This window comes from Centruroides sculpturatus, unplaced genomic scaffold (genome assembly GCF_000671375.1).
Source record: "Centruroides sculpturatus isolate CEXI.00-Female unplaced genomic scaffold, Cexi_2.0 scaffold195, whole genome shotgun sequence".
NCBI classification, from domain to species: Eukaryota; Metazoa; Arthropoda; class Arachnida; order Scorpiones; family Buthidae; genus Centruroides; species Centruroides sculpturatus.
This window is the reverse complement of record NW_019384511.1, coordinates 560,833-580,256: the sequence shown is the minus strand read 5'-3', so window position 1 is coordinate 580,256 and position 19,424 is coordinate 560,833. Positions and strand designations below refer to the sequence as shown.

The 19,424-nt window shown below is 32.3% G+C and overlaps 2 protein-coding genes and 2 pseudogenes across 2 annotated transcripts; 2 read left to right on the top strand and 2 right to left on the bottom strand.

Moving 5' to 3' along the window:
* The first annotated feature begins 9,913 nt into the window (after positions 1-9,913).
* LOC111622438 lies at positions 9,914-11,228 on the top strand. Its single transcript, XM_023364814.1, has 3 exons — positions 9,914-10,442; positions 10,588-10,698; positions 10,952-11,228. The coding sequence occupies exons 1-3, from the start codon at positions 10,393-10,395 to the stop codon at positions 11,226-11,228; spliced, it is 438 nt and encodes a 145-aa protein (XP_023220582.1). The 5' UTR covers positions 9,914-10,392.
* A 148-nt stretch (positions 11,229-11,376) lies between these two features.
* LOC111622426 lies at positions 11,377-12,338 on the bottom strand (annotated as a pseudogene).
* Positions 12,339-12,599: 261 nt separating this feature from the next.
* On the bottom strand, positions 12,600-13,382 carry LOC111622437 (protein ANTAGONIST OF LIKE HETEROCHROMATIN PROTEIN 1-like). Its single transcript, XM_023364813.1, has one exon. The coding sequence runs from the start codon at positions 13,380-13,382 to the stop codon at positions 12,600-12,602; it is 783 nt and encodes a 260-aa protein (XP_023220581.1).
* Positions 13,383-15,860: 2,478 nt separating this feature from the next.
* LOC111622425 lies at positions 15,861-17,588 on the top strand (annotated as a pseudogene).
* Positions 17,589-19,424: the final 1,836 nt, after the last annotated feature.

Here is a 19,424-nt window from a genome sequence, read left to right as displayed (position 1 = left end):
AACTAATGCGTCCAAATCATCCTCATTGGCTCTGACATTTGGTGGCAAGTATATAAAACAAACTGTGACAGTTACTCCAATAGAAATTCTCACTACCACAGCTCGTAAATCAGTAGTTATTTCTATCGGCAGAGATGGGATATGATTGGAAACCAAAATAGCCACACCGCCACTGGCACGATTGTGGCTATCATCATCCTTGTGGTAAATGCCAAATCCTTTTAAAGAAATTCTTTCTCCAGGTTTTAGATGTGTTTCCTGGAGTGCCACACAGAGAGATGATGTACATGATGTCAAGTGTTTAATGTCAGAGAAGTTGTTGCGGAAACAACGACAGTTCCATTGGATTATTTTATAATCCATTGTGTGTTTGAGGCAGAATTCTTAGAAAAAGTGTCCCTCTTCAATTTTACTGAGGAATTTTAACTTTCGAAGGTGAGGTTGCATGTGTCACCGCGATATTATTCTCTTTGTCAGAGATATCAGAGAATTCACTCATGGATTGACTCTGTTTGAACTCCACATGTCTTAGTAGATTTCAACATGGCAGCAAATGTCTTCTGTTTCAGTTGTGTGCTTGAAGTGACTATGGGACGAGTTTCTCGATATTGTATGTTTTTCACAGTTTTCATCCGTTGAATCTCTTTCTCTTTGCCATGCAGGGCATTTCCGAGAGTAGGCAGGATGGGCATCTTTATAGTTCACACAATGTGGAGTACTTTTGTATTCAGTACTGTCGTGACCTTCAGTTCCACACTGTGCACGTAAGCTTTTGCCTCAGCAGGAGGTCTGGGAATGTCCAAATTGCTGGCATTTGAAGCAATGCAGCAGATTTGAAATATAAGGACGAACTGGGCAGCGCAGATATCCTGCTGTAATGACGGATGGCAATGTTGGCTTGTCAAATGTCACAATTACATGTTTTGTTGGTATTAACTTGCCATCTCAACAAATGGAGATGCGTTGTACAGCAGTAACTCCTTGATCTGAAAGGCCGATCTGAATATCTGATTCATCCTCAGACATCAGATCAATTTCAGATATCACACGACATGATGAGTTCAAACTTGTTTGTGGTGTGATAGTGACTTCAATTTCAGAAGGTTTGCTGACTGTTGAGGGGAGGTTGCTTCTACAACTTGATCTACTGACCTGAATTTTCGAATTTTTTCAAGATTCCCAATGGTCAATTCAAACAATTTTTGAATCAAAAAAGGAGGACATTTAGATAGAGATGTTTCTCCCGCAGCATAAACAATAAGGTAAGCTGGTTGATTGGAAGAAATGACATCCCTCGGTGGTTGGTAATGCATCAGTACACGTTTTAGGTTTTAGTGAGTCCATATTTAGAGATAATTATTCAGCTCCTAGTGACCCCACCCACCATGTGTCCCAAAAAATGAAATGCCATCACATGGGTGACTCCCATAGACTGTCACACCAGGGTTTCCCAGGAGCAATAACATCTTCTCAAGAAGTCGAAGAGAGCACATCTTGTCTGACATGTTCGCCTGATCTGCATTGATCAGTTGACTCCAGGCCGAAGTCACAAATGACTCAACAACCAACAATTGACTCAAATTTTTGAGTCTCCCGTTTATCCGAAGCAAGGGCCAAAGCAGTGTGTTGGGAACTTCATGTTGCCCCTCAACTACCATGCTCCCCTTTCCAGCAAACAGGATACCACGCACGGCAAACACGTGGGTGGGCTTACAGATCCCAGGAATGGTAAACTTTTAAGTGTGTTACTAAACCATCTCTGGGAGGTCCCCTCACCATGGACAAAAACCCACATTGAGGGGAAGAGAAAAATAATTTCATAAACAGTCAAACAACAGTTAATGATATTAAAGAAGCAATTCAAGGGCTACATATACACACAGCTCCAGGTGTTGACAACCTACCTACTGAATTTTATAAATTTCTTAGTAAACACTTATGTTCAATCCTAACAAAATTATTTAACTTAAACTCCTCCAGAGATAATTTTTGTCGTGGACAGATGTTTCTAATAAGTAAAATTACAGAAGAAAGTAACTAAGTGATTACAGACCCATTACTTTATTAAATTTGGATTACTAAATATATTGCTTCATTATTGCAAAGATTTGAGGAAATATTTAGAAATAAAATAATTTCTACTGAAAGTGCTTGATTAAAAAATAAATCAATTCAAAATAACAATGTTTTTAAACTTTATATGTGTATTTTATATTAAAGAAAAAAGCAACCATTCTCTATCTTATCCATAGATGTGCAAAAAGCATTTGATACTGTTAACAGAAATACCCTTTGGAAGATACTCAATTGTTTTGGTTTAAACAACAACGAAAAAAACAAAATAAAATTATATCACATGCCATATACTCAGATAAATATAAATAAAAACCATTTAAGTGATGTGACACGTAATGCAGGAGTTCGACAAGGCTGTCCATCAGCAATGATCCTGTTTATTATTTATATTGAACTCTTATTAAGAATATTCAAAATGAAGATATAATAATACCTATACACTTTCCATAAATAAGAAATAAAATCAAACTAATTACCCATGCTGATGATATGACCTTTCTTCTTGTAAACAAACCAGCTATGTACTGTACAAAACAAGTTTACTAAATTGATTTTCTCCAACAGATATGACTATTAATGAAAACAAAAGTAAAATACAGTAGACCCCCTATAACACAAAGATACGTTCCTCGTTATATGAATTCGCGTTGCAGGAATCCTTGGGCTGTAATTACCTCACGTGTGAAGTTTACGGACTACAGCTGTTTGAAAGGTTTTCTTCCATAAAATTAATCAATTCTAGACTAATTCAACTTAACATTTCCAAAATACGTATATTTTTTTTGGAAATAATCCGTATAAACTACGCTATAAACAAAAAATTGTAGGATTACTTACCAAGTGTGCACCATTCGACATCGCCATTGCTCAAGCTTGTTTTTGTCGTGGAACAGCACAGCACACACACACACAAATCTTTTTTTTAGGTATATAAAACATATACATTTCCAGTACCGCATAGGCATAACTGGATTACCTATATATGTACATATATTATTAACTATATTTAGCAAAAATAAAACAACAAATTATAAATTTTCAATTAAGTTTAGGAATAACATAGAAGTATCATATACGTAAGATGAAGACATTATTAATTTATGATGTGATTTGTGATATTACAATATTATTAATTATTTATGATGTTTCATTTAATAATGATAAATATTAATATATATGTTTGTCATTATTTAAAATTCTTAACTATGTCTTGAAGTATCTAATTAACATATATATGTGAAATAAAACTTGTTATTTAATTAACAATTAACAAAAATTAACACAAGTGTCATAAATGTTATAAGTTCTGTACATGTTAATATCTATAACTTGTGTTCTTACAATATAATCAATTATTTATGATGTTTCATTTCTTAATAAATAATAATATATATATATAGCATCTATTAAGATTTTTAACAATATCTTCAATTGTATTATAAAATCTATATATGAAGTAAGAATTATCAATTATTAACATTTAACATAATTAACACAAGTGTCTTAAATGTTATAAGTTTAATACTAACATGTTTATGTAAGATTATTTATATTCACATATATTAAAAGTAATATTTTATGTAATATGAAAATTGAATAGCAGGAACAGCACAGCAAACCCCAGCCACGATTTCAGATGTTATTTTTCTGCAAAAAATTCGTTGAACTTTTGAGACATCATTAATATAAATAATTTTAACTGCCGTTGAATAAGAAATGTTTCTTTCACAAGAAATGTATAAAATTACAGTACTGTATTAGACTTACGGTACCTAATTTACATATTGTACAGACGATAGCTCGCCTAAACTCTCTGTAGCGTGGCACTAGACGGCAGAAACTATACATATAATTATAATAAAGTTAAAATAAATTAAGTTAATATATAATTATATGTACAGTACCTAATTTATATATAATTTATATATAATACTGTACAGACGATAGTTAAACTCAACTTACCTGCCTAAACTCTCCGTAGCATGGGGCTAAACAACGGAAAATAGTTCGGCTGCTAGTCCGCGACGACGAGTTGGCGATGACGTTTTACGCGTCCCTTTTAGCGTCATTGTACGAATACTGACGCAATTTTTTCGCCGCATCATAGGAATCTATGTTATTGGAACCCGCGTTATAGGGTGGTCTACTGTAATGAAAGTTCATGGTGTTATAAATTGCAATACATTACAAGTTGAATGTGTGGATACAGTTAAAATTCTTAAAATATGATATGGTTTAAATGGATACAAAAAAAATATCAAACTTATAAAAGAAAAAGTAAAAGATGCCATTGATAAATGGAATACAAACTACCTATACTTAGCTGAACATGTCATAATTGCAAACAAACGTATCTATGCACGGTGCATGTATAATTTATATGTGACAAACTTAAAACCTCAAAATGCAAACCAGATATGACAACTTATTTTTAATTACATTTGTCAGAGCTCTTTTGAGCCATTGAATCGTAATATCATAAAAAATAACTAACAATGGTAGGTGGTAAATCTGGGATATAAAAAAACTTTGAAGACTCGTGACAGATTTCAAACATAGTTAACTGCTTAATAAAAAGGTATGTTAATATATTTTTAAGACATTCAGTAGTAGTCGCAAAATGACTGAGGTTTTTTCATCCAATATAACTTATGTTTTCAAAGATAATTGTGTATTTTATGTATTATGACACATACGGTTTAAGAACTATAGGAAAATTTCCATCTATCCATAATTTTGCTATTATTTTTCACAATTATAAATCATTGGAAAATATCTCCTTTTTCCTGTTAATGTTATTGGGTGCATTTTATAAGAAATGGAAACTATAAATTCTTTTGTTGGGTTGTTATGCATGTTTCCTTATCGCTTAGCATCAGAAATACAAAAATAAGTTGTTTTTGTTAAATACATAATCTGGGGTCGATAAGAAGGCAAATATTCTATAAAGAGGTCAACAGAATAAAAAGTTTGGGGACCCCTAGTATAGATAGAATTAGGTTCACACAAGATCAAAGCCTGAAGTGCACTAACTGACCAAGTGTAAATCACACAGTGATGTTGACCTTTCCTATTTACGTATTTTAAAGCTAAATAAATAGCCTGCAACTCCACAGAAAAAAAATCAAAGAATTTGGTGCTATTTGTTCTGCCACAATTTCATTTTGGCAAACAAAGGCTTAGCCAACAAAGTTATCCAATTTAAATTTATCAATGTAAATAGAAATTAAATTCCTGTCATAATGTTGAATTTCTGCAAAGTGCTGTCTGTAGACGTAATCTAGCATGGTTTCTTTGGTGAACTACTTTAAGTTTAAGTCAACATTTATCAGTGAGGTTGACCAAGGTAAAATACTATTAACCACAACCTGTAAGATGTTGCTTGTGATAAAGTCAATCATGCTGTTTACATTCTCCATTCTTATGTCGAATGTAAGGACGCTACTTTTCCAAGCAACAAACAATCTTTTCACCTGAGTATCTAAACAATCAGCTGTAAGTTTATTCTGAGATTTCTGTTTAATGTAGTAAAAAAAAAAAGACAACTGTTCTCTCGAGAGATAACGGAGGCTCGTAAGCATCCACATACAAACTTTGAACAACAGAAGTTCAAAAAGCACCAGTGCACAAATGAAATGCTTAATGGTAGATTGGATCCAGCATCTGAAGAGTAGATTCTCACGCAGAGCCATACACAACGCATCCATAATCCAGCTTAGAGCAGACAAGGGTAAATAAATCCTGAGCATAGAACATTTGTCTGCTCTGCAGGATAAGCAGCATAGTACCTTTAAAAGGTTACAAACTTTAAACATCTACTCTTCAAATTGCACAAGTGTGGCAAGAACGTCAGTTTTTGGTTAAACAAAACACCCAAAAACTTTGCCTTGTTAACCATTGGGACTTTAACCCCATTTAGGTGAATTTTAAGATTCAGGTGCAAATCACATCTTCAGCAAAAGTGGGTGCACAAAATATTCTCCGTGTTAAAAGTAAAACCATTGGACTTGGACCAATTTTCTATGCGATTTAGGGAGGTTTGCAGTTGTCTCTCAATGAAACTCATGTTACTAGACTGGCAAATCTGAAATTCATCCACATACAGTGTGTGTTACACACTTAGAGAATGACAGTAAGCTATGCTATTAATTTTAATTATGAACAGAGTCACACTCAAAATACAACCTTGAATAACGCCTTCTTCTTGGGCAAAAGTCCTAAATAGAGTGTTGCCCATCCTGACTTGGAATCTTTGATTCTGTAGGAACTTTTTTATAAAAATTGGCAAATTACCCCACAAACTGAATTCATGCAAATCACAGAGTAACCCATATCGCCAGCAGCAGTTGTAGGCTTTTTCTATATAAAAGAATACAGACATAAGTGCTGTCATCGAACAAATGCTTCGCATATAGATGTTTCAAGGTTTCTCAAATTATGTATGGTACTTCTTTTCCTACAAAGTACCAAGGATCAGGGGTCTACCATTCTCTCAATGAGTTTACAGACAAAACTCATCAGAGACAGTGGTCTGTAATTACAGTCTTTTCCTGGCTTGGAAATGAAACAGATTCAAAAGTTTAAATCTTCCTTTTCTGTTTGCACTTTATAAACTTGAAAATTTTTTGAATACATTATATTGCTGCATGAAGAGAAAAATGTTTCACCCAACATATCAACAATACCCTGTATATTGCTGGTTATTGTGTCATTATTTTCCAGCATGAGAAGCATCTTTTCCACTAATTTTAGGAATTTTCTCCCAGACTGCTTTTGAGCTACTGGAAGATGTTATACCAGATACATACTTAATCCAAAAATCCCTTTGGTATTGCCTCCTTATTCTAGCATTTGTCTTTTGAAATGCAATTAAATTTCTAGCAGTGGAATAATTTCTGAAAATTCCTCATGCCTTTGTTTTTTGTATGCTGCCTTGCAATTCTGGTTCCTCCATAATTTCAAATGTTTTGAATATCTGATTGATGTTTTTTCCATTGTTTTTTCAGCTGCTTGAATGATACTGAAAGTGACAGCTCAAACTGCATCATTAATATCAATAATATTCACCCTTTCCTCAAAAATGTTGGCCATAGACAAAAATGCAGGTAAATCAGTTGTCTCCAGTTTCCAGTGTGATAGACAAGCTGTTACACAGCTTTCTTTTCCTCAGTATTTTGAAAATATTTGGAAGTGGTCATTGCAAAGTGGATTACATCCATCCTCCTATAACGCTGAGAACAATTTTGGGGTTCCTAATGATAAATCAATTGCAATGAATGTTGTTCTTGGGACAAGGAAGTATTTCATTTCTCCACTACTATATAGGTACAATTCATGATTTCCTACAATAACTTTGCCTGGACAATTGATGTCAATACTGTCACACATCAAATTGTGGTCACAGAAATCACAGTAGAAGGAATGGACTCAAAAGCTGTTCAAGCAAGGTATCTAATTCATCCTTATTGACTCTGACATCTAATAGCAAGTGTATAGAACAAACTATGACAATTATGCCAATTGAGATTCCGACTGCCACTGCTTGAAAGTCTGTAGTTATTTGTACTGGCAAGGATGAAATGTGTTGTGAATCCACACCACCACTGGCATAGTTGGGGGAATCATCGTCCTTACAGTAGAGATTGAATCATTTTAAAGAAATTCTTTCTCCAAATTTTAGATGTGTTTCCTAGAGTGCCTCATGAAATTAGTGCTTTCTGTTGTAAAAATTTCCAAACTCCAGTAAAATATTTTTAAATAAATAAAGAAATAAAATAATAAGTAAAAATATCCCTTAATAAAATTAATTAAAATTAAATTTCATATACAAACCACCATGCAATACGTAAGTTGTCACATCTCTATGGTTGATGCATATAAATTTTTTGTAAGATTTACATATTTCCAGTTTTTCTAGATATTCCATAGTGTCTATATTCAATGTGGGTCTGATGATGGATGCCTGCTCCATGCTTACTTATTTGTCTTGATGTTGCTAATATGCTGCCAGTGTCATATTATTGACATTTTTTTTAATTGTGTATTTACATTCCTTGAGCTGTTGTTGTAAATTACACATAGTGGCAGTGGGTGCCACTATGTGTAATTTACAACAACAGCTCAAGGAATGTAAATACACAATTAAAAAAAATGTATTGACCAGTTTTGATTTGAAATGCAAATTAATTATTAAGGTGGAGTAAATCCCTGTAGTCAAATTACAGTTATATGGTTTCTTATAGTGATGTAATGAATATTCGATTACTATTCGGTATTCAGCCTATTTTTCACTATTCGGCCGAATACCAAATACCTAAAAACAGGAGTAATAAACAACAAAAACACAGTAAATTAATCATTTTGGTATTTAGATTTAATGTTATTGAGTGTGTTGTTTGTTTATATTTATTTATAACTTGTAACATGCACAAAATAAAAAATAAAATAATATTAGTCACATGTATTCACAATTTATAATTACAAAGATCAGCACACATACACACCTATTCGTTCAAGAATCGTCACACATCTGAGGGTCTGACCCTGCCTATCCTTCTTTTTAAGTGCTCGTCTTTGCTCTTCCCTTTCTCTTACCTCTATCTCTCTACTCCATGTATGCCTGTGCATACATCATAATACGCACTCACAATACTTTCAATTTGTCACTTTTCCATCGTAGAGTTCCCATTTTACAATTACGTAACTCAGCCTGGTGATAACGGAGAAAAGAGACAGATAGGACATCGATATAAGTCATATGATTTCACAGATTCGAGACAGCTTGATAGCCCGGTGCACGCTAAGTGACTTTCATTACAAGCATTTAGCTTTCCAAAGTCTATGACAACAATTGTTTGGCATTGACCGGTGCGAATTTTGTGCCAATAAGCTGCCTCGACTTATTCGATTATGTTATCAACTCGATTTCATATTTATTTTCACGTTTTCACTTCGCGGTCCTTCTCTGTTCTTTTTCCGTTATTTACAAGTGTAGGTTATTTGATATCATCATTTATCACATACTTCCATGACACTCTTGTCTGTCGGCTACAACTGCCAAGAATTAACACAATTGGCGAAGCGGAGTGACAGCAGGCAAATAGAGAGCAGGATCCTTGCCATAATGCGGTTTGCGTGCCAATTTTCGTACGTGTGTTAAGCTTAGTTCACACTCGACGTGATTCGCTAGCGAAAGCGAAAAACAGAGAAAATAACACGTCAGACATGACGTCATTTCTGGCAAATTTTACCATTTCGCAAATCGCTTTGAAGTTCGGAACTGTCGAGCTTTTTCGCTAGCGAAAAATTTTCGCCACCAATCAGATTCCCTCTAGTTGTCACGTGGTTCTTGATGTTTTCAACATGGCGACACAAGCTTCTTCTCAGTGTAAAGTAAATATAGAACAACTTTTAGAAGGAATGGAAGATGCTCCATTTTTATATACAAAAATGGATCGGAGATACAAAGACGTCGATTTGAAGGAAAATCGGAGGAAGTTGATTGCAGAGCGTCTTAATTTGACAGGTGAGTAAAGTTTGTTTGTACTTGTAGTTAAGCCTATTTGGAATAAAATGAACAATCAAATTTGAATGTGCATTTGTATATTATTTCTTATTAATAACCTAAATCATTTATTTAAATAAGATTATTTGGGTTTTAAAGATATAAAATTTGCTAAGTTATTTAACTTAGCAAAGTTAGCAAATGACTCAATTCATAGTTAATGTTATGAGAAAAATATCATAACTTGAATATTAACCAAAGAGTTTAAGCAATATTTTGATAGCAATAGATTTAAATACCAAAACATTTAAAAATATTTAACACTTGATAGTTACTAATAACAAATATGATTGTGAAACATTGAGGGGTGGTTTTTTTGTAATTATTAGATGTAAATTAAATTAATCAGCTGCAGTCCCCAAGAATACATTTATAAAAGCCTTTTAAGTAGAATTTAAGACAAATTTAACCACAAGTTTACAAACCTAACATACATAAATCATTAAAAACAAAAAATACCCATTCAAGTACAGAATGGCAAAATACCACTGTATATTGAACGAATGTCTTGTAAGAGTTTAATTGTATTTTATTAAGAAACAATGCTGTTAATTTTAATTGATTATTATTTATAAATATTTTAACATGGAATTTTGTTTTTCTGTTATTATTTTGAAGTTGAAGAAGTAAAGAAGAAATGGAAGAATCTTGTAGATACCTACAGGAAAGAAAAAAAAATTATAGATGAAAAAACTAGAAGTGGTGCTGGTGTGGATGACCTCCACAATTGTAAGTGGAAATGGTTTCCTCAAATGCACCTTCTAATGAATATAGTCAATGGACAGGATGAACAATTTTCACAGTATGTAACAGAAATATATTATTAAATATTATAATGAATAATGATACAAGACAATAAAAAGTCATAGTTTAAAACAAATTTTTTTAAAGTTGAAAAATAATCTAGATAAAACTTCACTTATATATTTTTTTATTTACTTTATTAGAACTTGTAGCAATCTTTCATTAAATGATGGCCTACAAAGTGAAGATATGGAAGAGATGTGTCCTGTGCAGGTGTCTTATCCAGAAAGTCCAAATTTTCAAAGTCCTTCAATGTAATATATTGTTGTGTTCTATCCAAAAGTTAATATATGGTTTATATGTTGTTAGTAAATTAATCATTCCTTATCTCAAGTTATTTAATAATAATGTTAAGTGCTCTACATACATCAAATATTTTTCCTTTAGTTTAAACCTGTATTCTTAAGTCTACATTTATGTTTTAATTTTATTATTTGTAGTTTAATTTTTTCATCTACTATGCATAGCCTATATATATATTTCATTTTATATATTTATAATTTTTAGGGATATTTCAAAAGATGTACCATGCACATCATCATCATCATCTACAGAATTCTCAACATTGCCAAAGCGTCGAAAAAAAAGTAAGGAACAAGATGATGTGCACAATCTAATCCAACTGACGGAGACAATGGTAAACCGTCAACAAAAAGAAGATGAACTATACCATTATTGTGTCAGTTTAGCTGACAGATTAAGAAATCTGAGTCCACAAAAGCGAGCAGAGGCTCGTTTTAAGATAGAGGAAATTATGTATAACATTACAAAAGAACATTTATGAATGTTCTTTTGTAATGTTATACATAATTTGTTGTATACATAATCATGTTGTACATAATAAAATTTTGCAAATAAAACATTCTATCATTAAAAAATATTTTATTTTGACTTTTACATTTTATTATACATTTGTTATTCGATATGATTTACATAATTTCATTGCCATGGTAAAATATTCTTTTCTTGAAAATAAGTAGCAAATTGTTCTCTAATGTCTCTTGCACATTGCGAATAATTATGCTGTTGACATGGTCTTTGAGGAAGAGATGATGATCCACTTCCAATCTCCTTTCTCCACTGTCCTTCTATAATAGTTCCATCAGCAGCCTCTTTATCAATAAAATGAGAGGGACAACAACATTTCATGTCTGAATTAACCTTGCTTTCTTTTGTCATCACAAAATTATGCAAACACACACAAACTTTTATGATACTATCTACAGTTTCTGGAGAAGCTTGAATGCATCTGCATAGAATCCTCCAACGTGCAAAAAGAATACCAAATGTATTTTCTATGACACGTGTAGCTCGGCTAAGTTTGTAGTTAAATATTCTTTTTTTTCGTTGTTAATTGTCTGCCAGGATATGGTCGAAGTAAATAAGTTTTTAATGGAAATGCCTCGTCACTAACCATAAAATATGGTAGGTTACTAGGCATTCCATTTATTGGTGATGATTGTGGCCAATCCAATTTTCCTGTTTCCAGTGATCTGCCAAGACTTAAATGGGAAAATATATCTCCATCACTTCTTCCACCAAATCCACCCATATCAACATATATAAATCTATATTTGGCATCACTTACAGCTAGGAGAACTTTACTAAAGTTGCCTTTATAATTATAATATACAGAGCCTGTATTTGGAGGGCAAACCATTTGTACATGTTTCCCATCTATGGCACCAACACAATGAGGAAAATTCCATCGTTCTTCAAATTCCATAGCAAGATTGGCAAATTCCTAGGACTCTGCTTGGAAACTTCACATATTCTTTTGCCAACACATGCCAAATAGCTTTGCAAGTTTCTTTAATGATAGTGCAAACAGTTGATCTACCCATTCGAAATGCAAAGGCTTGGAAAATTTGATAATCTCCACTAGCTAAATACCTAAAATTATCAAACAAATCATTTATCACTTGCATTTATAATCTATTAATATATTTCCTTATTTGAAAAAAAAATATATATATATATCTATATATATAAAAATGAATGTATGTCTGTGTGTGTGTGTGTCCTATGTCCTTCATGCATTACCACACTGTTTATCCGATTGCCGTGAAACTTTGGGAAGTTGTTTAATATACTCTGGCGAAGGTTTGTGGCATAGTACAATTGCCATAAAACTTTGGAAAGTTTTTTTAATTTTTTAATACACTCCCGCNTTAACTTTGCTTTCTTTTGTCATCACAAAATTATGCAGACACACACAAGCTTTTATGATACTATCTACAGTTTCTGGAGAAGCTTGAATGCATCTGCATAGAATCCTCCAACGTGCAGAAAGAATACCAAATGTATTTTCTATGACACGTCTAGCTCGGCTAAGTCTGTAGTTAAATATTCTTTTTTTCGTTGTTAATTGTCTGCCAGGATATGGTCGAAGTAAATACGTTTTTAATGGAAATGCCTCGTCACCAACCATAAAATATGGTAGGTTACTAGGCATTCCACTTATTGGTGATGATTGTGGCCAATCCAATTTTCCTGTTTCCAGTGATCTGCCAAGACTTGAATGGGAAAATATACCTCCATCACTTCTTCCACCAAATCCTCCTATATCAACATATATAAATCTATATTTGGCATCACTTACAGCTAGGAGAACTTTACTAAAGTTGCCTTTATAATTATAATACAAAGAGCCTGTATTTGGAGGGCAAACCATTTGTACATGTTTGCCATCTATGGCACCAACACAATGAGGAAAATTCCATCGTTCTTCAAATTCCATAGCAAGATTGGCAAATTCCTCTTTGCTTGGAAACTGCACATATTCTTTTGCCAACACATGCCAAATGGCTTCGCAAGTTTCTTTAATGATAGTGCACACAGTTGATCTACCCATTCGAAATGCAAAGGCTTGGGAAATTTGATAATCTCCACTAGCTAAATACCTAAAATTATCAAACAAATCATTTATCACTTGCATTTATAATCTATTATTATATTTCCTTATTTTAAAAAAATATATATAGGCCTATACATTTTATATAAATTTTCAATATGGATATAAAACGAGATCTCGGAATTAAAGGTCTTGTTTAATTTAAAATATAACTATAAACATATAAGTTTTAAATATCAATTTTATATTTAAATCCACTTTTGAACTATTTTTTACGGATTCCTTATTTAATTTCTTATATCTAATCGTAAAAATTATTCTCTGAATCAATGGATAAAAATGTTTTAAACTTATGTTGGTGGCAAAAAATAAATTTTAAACAAACTAGAACTATATTAGAGACACGTATGCTTGCTTGCTTATCGATATAAAATCACAAATTTGTTTTATTTCAATCAATTAATAGTAAATATCGTTTATTAAACTCAAAATGCCATACCTTAAATGTGACTTCTAAACATTCTCTAGGAGATATGGCCTTACGAAAATTCGTGTCTTTTTTTACGTATCAATGGCCCTACTCTACACAGCAATTCGTCGAATAATTCTTTGGTCATTCTAAAACACCTAAAACGTGTTATAATAAATTTTTTGTTAGTCATATATTTTCTTACTAAAGAGAATAAAAATTAGTATAAACAGTCCTACCTAAAACAATTCTCTTTGTCATTCAGTCTCATCTCTCGCACCAAATTAGCATGGTAACCATGTAATTCTCAGTCTTTTAAAATATCTTTCACCCGACATCGCTTTCTTTTTTAGTATCTTTTTCTCTCAATAAATAAACAAACGTGGTTAACAACAAGATATCGGAAGCAGCCATTTTGTTTTTCGAGATGACGTTTCACTTGCTTGCAAATGATTGGCTGCTTAAAATTCGCAATCCGCTTTTCACTTTTGGTTGTAGGGTCAATTTCGCTAAGCGAATAAAAATCGCTTTTCGCCCAGTGTGAACTAAGCTTTAATCAAGCCGAATATTCGGCTATTCAGCCACACTCCTGGCCGAATATACTATTCGTTACAACACTAGTTTCTTACCATTTCTTAGAATTCTGAAGACCGCTGAATTGTGTCAATATACTACCTCTCTACTACATTATTAGCCCTGGTTGCATTCTTATGGTCACTCCTTAAAACTATGATATAATTTAAGACAACCCTTTGTTTCTGGTTCACCAATGCATGTTGATGTTTTGGTGTATGAAAGGTTGCAATTAATTTCCGTATTATTTTTTTTATCAGATAAAAATCGCACAGCAAAACAGTTAAGAGATAATCTATCTCCATTACAATTTCCCAAATACAGGTACAATGGGTAGGTATATGCCCTTCTTATCAAAGGTCTAAAGGCTGTGAATTTGATTTGGTGTGCCAGGGCTCAACCAAGTTGTATGGAATTAAAAGTAATTGAAAACATCATTTCCTGTATACATTTGTCCAAATTTCGCCATACTTACAAAAGAAGGAAATGTCCAAGAAATTTATTGTCGTTTCACTTTTCTGGTCCAATTGTAAGAGTAACCGTTAGGAATTATCATTGATCTGCACTAAAAACCTCTGTAGCTTTGGTTTTTCTGCCACAAGACAAAGATATCAACATGTCCTGTGTATAAGATGATGTATTGGAATTCGGATAGGATTAGTTTTCTAATTGTCACACGACTAGTTCACGAAGTATTGCTAAATTGGGACTGCCTATAGGCACACTGCCTCCTTGTAAGTATACCTTGTTTTCAAATTCAAAAAAATGATGTATAACATATAAGATGCACAAGTTCCAGTATACAGTATGTTTGTGTTGTTTACGTGCATCTTCAACGTTGGAAAACAGAAAAGAGTTTTTCTGTTTTCCAACACACACACAAAACACTTGTATTTTTATAGACGATACATTGATTTGGAGTGTAAGACAGTCATATACTCATTGTCTACCAGCAAAATGGTACCAAGGTATTCTATAAACTGTAGAGAGTTATTAATGAAAAATACATGATAAGTAGCTTTAGAGTTGTGAAATTTCACTAGCTGCTTCTCAATCAAGAATGATAAAAAATTACATTTCTCAATCACCAGACTTAGTTGGTTTCCCAGTTTGTGAGTCTTGGCAAATGTGAAAATTCTTGGTGTTCTTGGAGTGCAGACCATGAAGAAGTGCATATGTAACAGTTGTGCCAGGAAGTGGACATGAATCTTTTAACTCTTTGCTGTAAGGATTCTAAAAATTGATGGGTGCTAGCTGGCATTCCATGGTTGTAATATATTCTCTTAATTTTAATAAATTTTATTAACGGATATTTATTCGTTTATTTTTACTTTATTTTATTTCTTTATTTATTTTTTGTAATTCTTGTTGTTGTTTTTAAATTTTTGTATTCACGTTCTATTTTTCTGTTCTATTTTAACTGAAGGGTCAGTGAAACTGGTTGAAAATATTCTTATTTTGTTAAATTCATTGCTGGGTTCTAAAAATGNAGTTTTTTAAAAAGAAGACTACACCAACAAATGCTTTCCTGACAGTTTTAGGAGAAAGTACAATAAGCAATATTGTATTTCAAAGCAATCTATACAGCCAACAAAAACAAATAAATATTGAGACAATTAGAGATGAAGAAATGTATGGATTTCTAGGACTGCAATTCCTTTTTGGATATCATCGTTTACCCCAAACTCATCATTATTGGTGTAGTGATATAGATTTATGCATTCCCATTGTTCAAGAAGTGATGACAAGAGAAAGGTATAAACAAATTTTATCAAACTTACACGTAAATGATAACTTATCCATTTCTTCAGATAACAAGGACAAACTATATAAGATACGACCACTGATCACTGTAATGAATGAAAACTTCAAAAAATTCCAACTACCAGATCAATTTCAGAGTATAGATGAAAGCATGGTTAAATTCAAAGGCCGTTCATCCCTGAAGCAATACAATCCAATGAAACCTGAGAAGAGAGGTTACAAACTCTGGTGTCATGCTGATATGTCAGGATACATATATGAATTTATAATTTACCAAGGAAAAAAACACAGTGATTCTAGGAAAAAAAATTTGGTCTTGGAGGAAGTGTTGTAGTAAAGTTATCATCATCCCTTCATAATGGAAATTTTATAATTATAATGGATAATTATTTCACATATCTAGAGTTGTTTGAATATTTAAAATCACAGGGTGTTTATGCATGTGGAACTATACGTTCAAATTGAGCAGGAGTTCCGAAACTTGCAAATGACAAGGACTTAGAAAGAGGAAAGTATGATTTCAGAACATCTGATCAGGGTATCATATATTTCAAATGGAAAGACAATCGAAGTGTTCATTTATTGTCCAATTACCACGGAACAGAAGTCGTAAACGTAAAACGCACTCAGAAAGAGGGAACAAAACTAGACGTGCCAGCACCACTGGCTATCAGAAATTACAATACTCATATGGGAGGAGTTGATAAAGCTGACATGTTAAGATCATTGTATGATCGAAATAGAAAATCAAAAAAATAGTGGCATAGATTGTTTTTTGCAATTATAGAAATGGCTCTTGTGAGTGCTTATATAATTTTCACTGATTTGAATGAAAAAGTTTCATTTTTGCAATTCAAAAAGACAAGTAGCTCAGGGTTTATTAACAAAAGGAAAAAAACCATTTTCAAGTAGAGGAAAACCAAAACAAATATCGTTAGATCAAACAACTGATTCATTACCAAAAAGAAAAAAAATAGCATTTTCTGTAAGCAATGATATTAGATTACAAAATCAGGGAGGACATTGGCCTGAATTTGTTTCTAAAAGAGGCCGATGTGAATACTGTGCTACAAAGCATACAGAATCAAGACCACATTCAACATGCACATTATGTAAAGTTTTCTTGTGTGTAAATCAAAAAAAAATTGCTTTCTTGATTTTCACCAAACATAAATTATTAAACCAATGAATTTAATTGCAGGTTTCTTTTTCATTTCATTATTTTTTAAAAATTTTAATTTTATTATATTGTAAAAATTCTCAAATACATAACTATGCATTAAATCTACCAAATTTTCTAATAAAAATTCTTTATATAAACAAAAATGTTTAATTTATGTGATATTTAACAAAAAGGGACTTGTAAGTCCCAATGAGCTCTAAAGCCTGACAAGACTTCTAAATCCCATAATTAAAAAATTGTTATTATACATTTTAATTTTTTTTAATTTACTTATCTGTGAACAAACACCTCTTCTGATGATATAATAAGAAAAAATAAATTTTTTATCAAAAAATGAAAATTCAGGCTATAAAGGGTTAATAATTAATGCAAAACGTTTGTTTCTTCATCCTTTTCACTACACTTTCTGCCATCACAACAATCAAACTTCACGTGACTAATGCACATCACTACACATCACAAATCCTTGAGTTTTTATTGGTTGCACTACAACAAAAGTGCAAAATGATAATGGAAAACTTAAAATTTTTAACTCTGCTTTAAGTCGTGTTTCTGTCCAACTCATTGTCAGTTTGGCTTTCAGTTTTATGATTATGTTGCAGATTCTGGTAATTTGGAGTCCAGACTTCAGTCAGACAAATTATCAAAATCAAGTGCCCTCAAATCAAATGCACTGTTTTTGTGTCTTATTGCATCTAATTGTCCATATACTATGAAACTATAAAGAAATTAACAGTACCAATAAAATAACACTTCTGCTGTTAAACAACAAAAAGCAAAATATTGGATAAAGAACATAAAACAGCAATGTCTTAAAAAGACCAAACATCTGATTAAATCCAAAATTACAAATGAAAAATATTTAAAAATAAAAAGTTTTGCCTTATCAAAAAAAATTTTTGGCCTAAAATAATAGATTGCACAATGTGTTACCTGATTCTTGATGTCCATGTAACTGCTTTTTCCTTCTTGTAAACTTTGTATTATCTAACATTATTCGCATCAGTCATCAGTTTCACAAAAATTTCTGTGCATTTCGTAATCATCGGCTGCACTACATACATTGTTTGCTCAAAAACTCTAATGATAATTTTTCTTCTGCTTTCTTTCTGAGGTTTGAGAAAATCTATAATTAAAAAAATAATGTTAGTCATGCAGCAAAAGTACTCTATCTGGTATTATATATTTAGCACACTGTTATATCACTTTGCAAATATCTAAGAAGCAGAAGAATTAACATCTGCTGCATCTTTATATAATGTCACTCACTGTAATTCTCAATCTAAAACTGTGTGAAAGTTTTCTTCTAAAACTGAAAATAGTCTCACATTGAAACAAAGAAAACTAAGAAATATCTGTAATGTTGTGATGAACACTGCTATCATATATCTCTGTGTAATGTTTACTTGTTAGATGTGAGGCGCTAAGGGATTTAGCTAAACAAAATATTGGGATCAATAGCAGGTAGATCTGGCCTATGACCTCACTGAAAAAATAAAACCCACTTGGCATATGACATGTGCCAGTGATGTCCGAAGGTCTGCCTAAATGCCATCTACCTCATCTGCAGAGTCATAAACATATACTTTGCATGATCCCTATTGGCAGTAACTGTAATCCTGACATAACATTACAAGAAGCATATTTGCTGCTAAATAAATTAGTCATAGAAATTTTGACATTTTGAAGTTGATATTTTGAGCACTTCTATTACAATGTGGTTAACTGTATTCTCCAATAATACAAACTCAAAAGTAAATGACTCTTGTCAAATTTTATTTTACCATTCAGTAGTGTGTAGTAGTTGCCCTAAATTAACCTTACGACCAGGGTACCGATCTGTCAACCCTCCCTATTGTTATGACAATGGACCAGAGTACCGATTCATCATTACCCTGCTAAAATTCGATTTTTCTGAAATTTATTGACAACAGATGCCAACACTTGACGGTAGTGTGTTGTCTACCATCTATTCCACATATTTTTGTCTAGGTGGTGTTTTGTTCATTCGAAAATTTTTATTTAGCAATTTTTTTTTCTTAATTTATATATCTTTCGATAATTTTTAATTTTATTTTTAGCATATTTATGTAATAATATTACTAAAATAAGTTTGTTCAGTTATAATAAATCAATG

Coding starts and splice junctions, on each gene's coding strand:
- LOC111622438 (XM_023364814.1), top strand. CDS start 10,393: ATGCACCTTCTAATGAATATAGTCAATGGACAGGATGAACAATTTTCA. Junction 10,443..10,587: donor CAGGATGAACAATTTTCACA/GTATGTAACAGA, acceptor TTACTTTATTAG/AACTTGTAGCAATCTTTCAT. Junction 10,699..10,951: donor AATTTTCAAAGTCCTTCAAT/GTAATATATTGT, acceptor TATAATTTTTAG/GGATATTTCAAAAGATGTAC.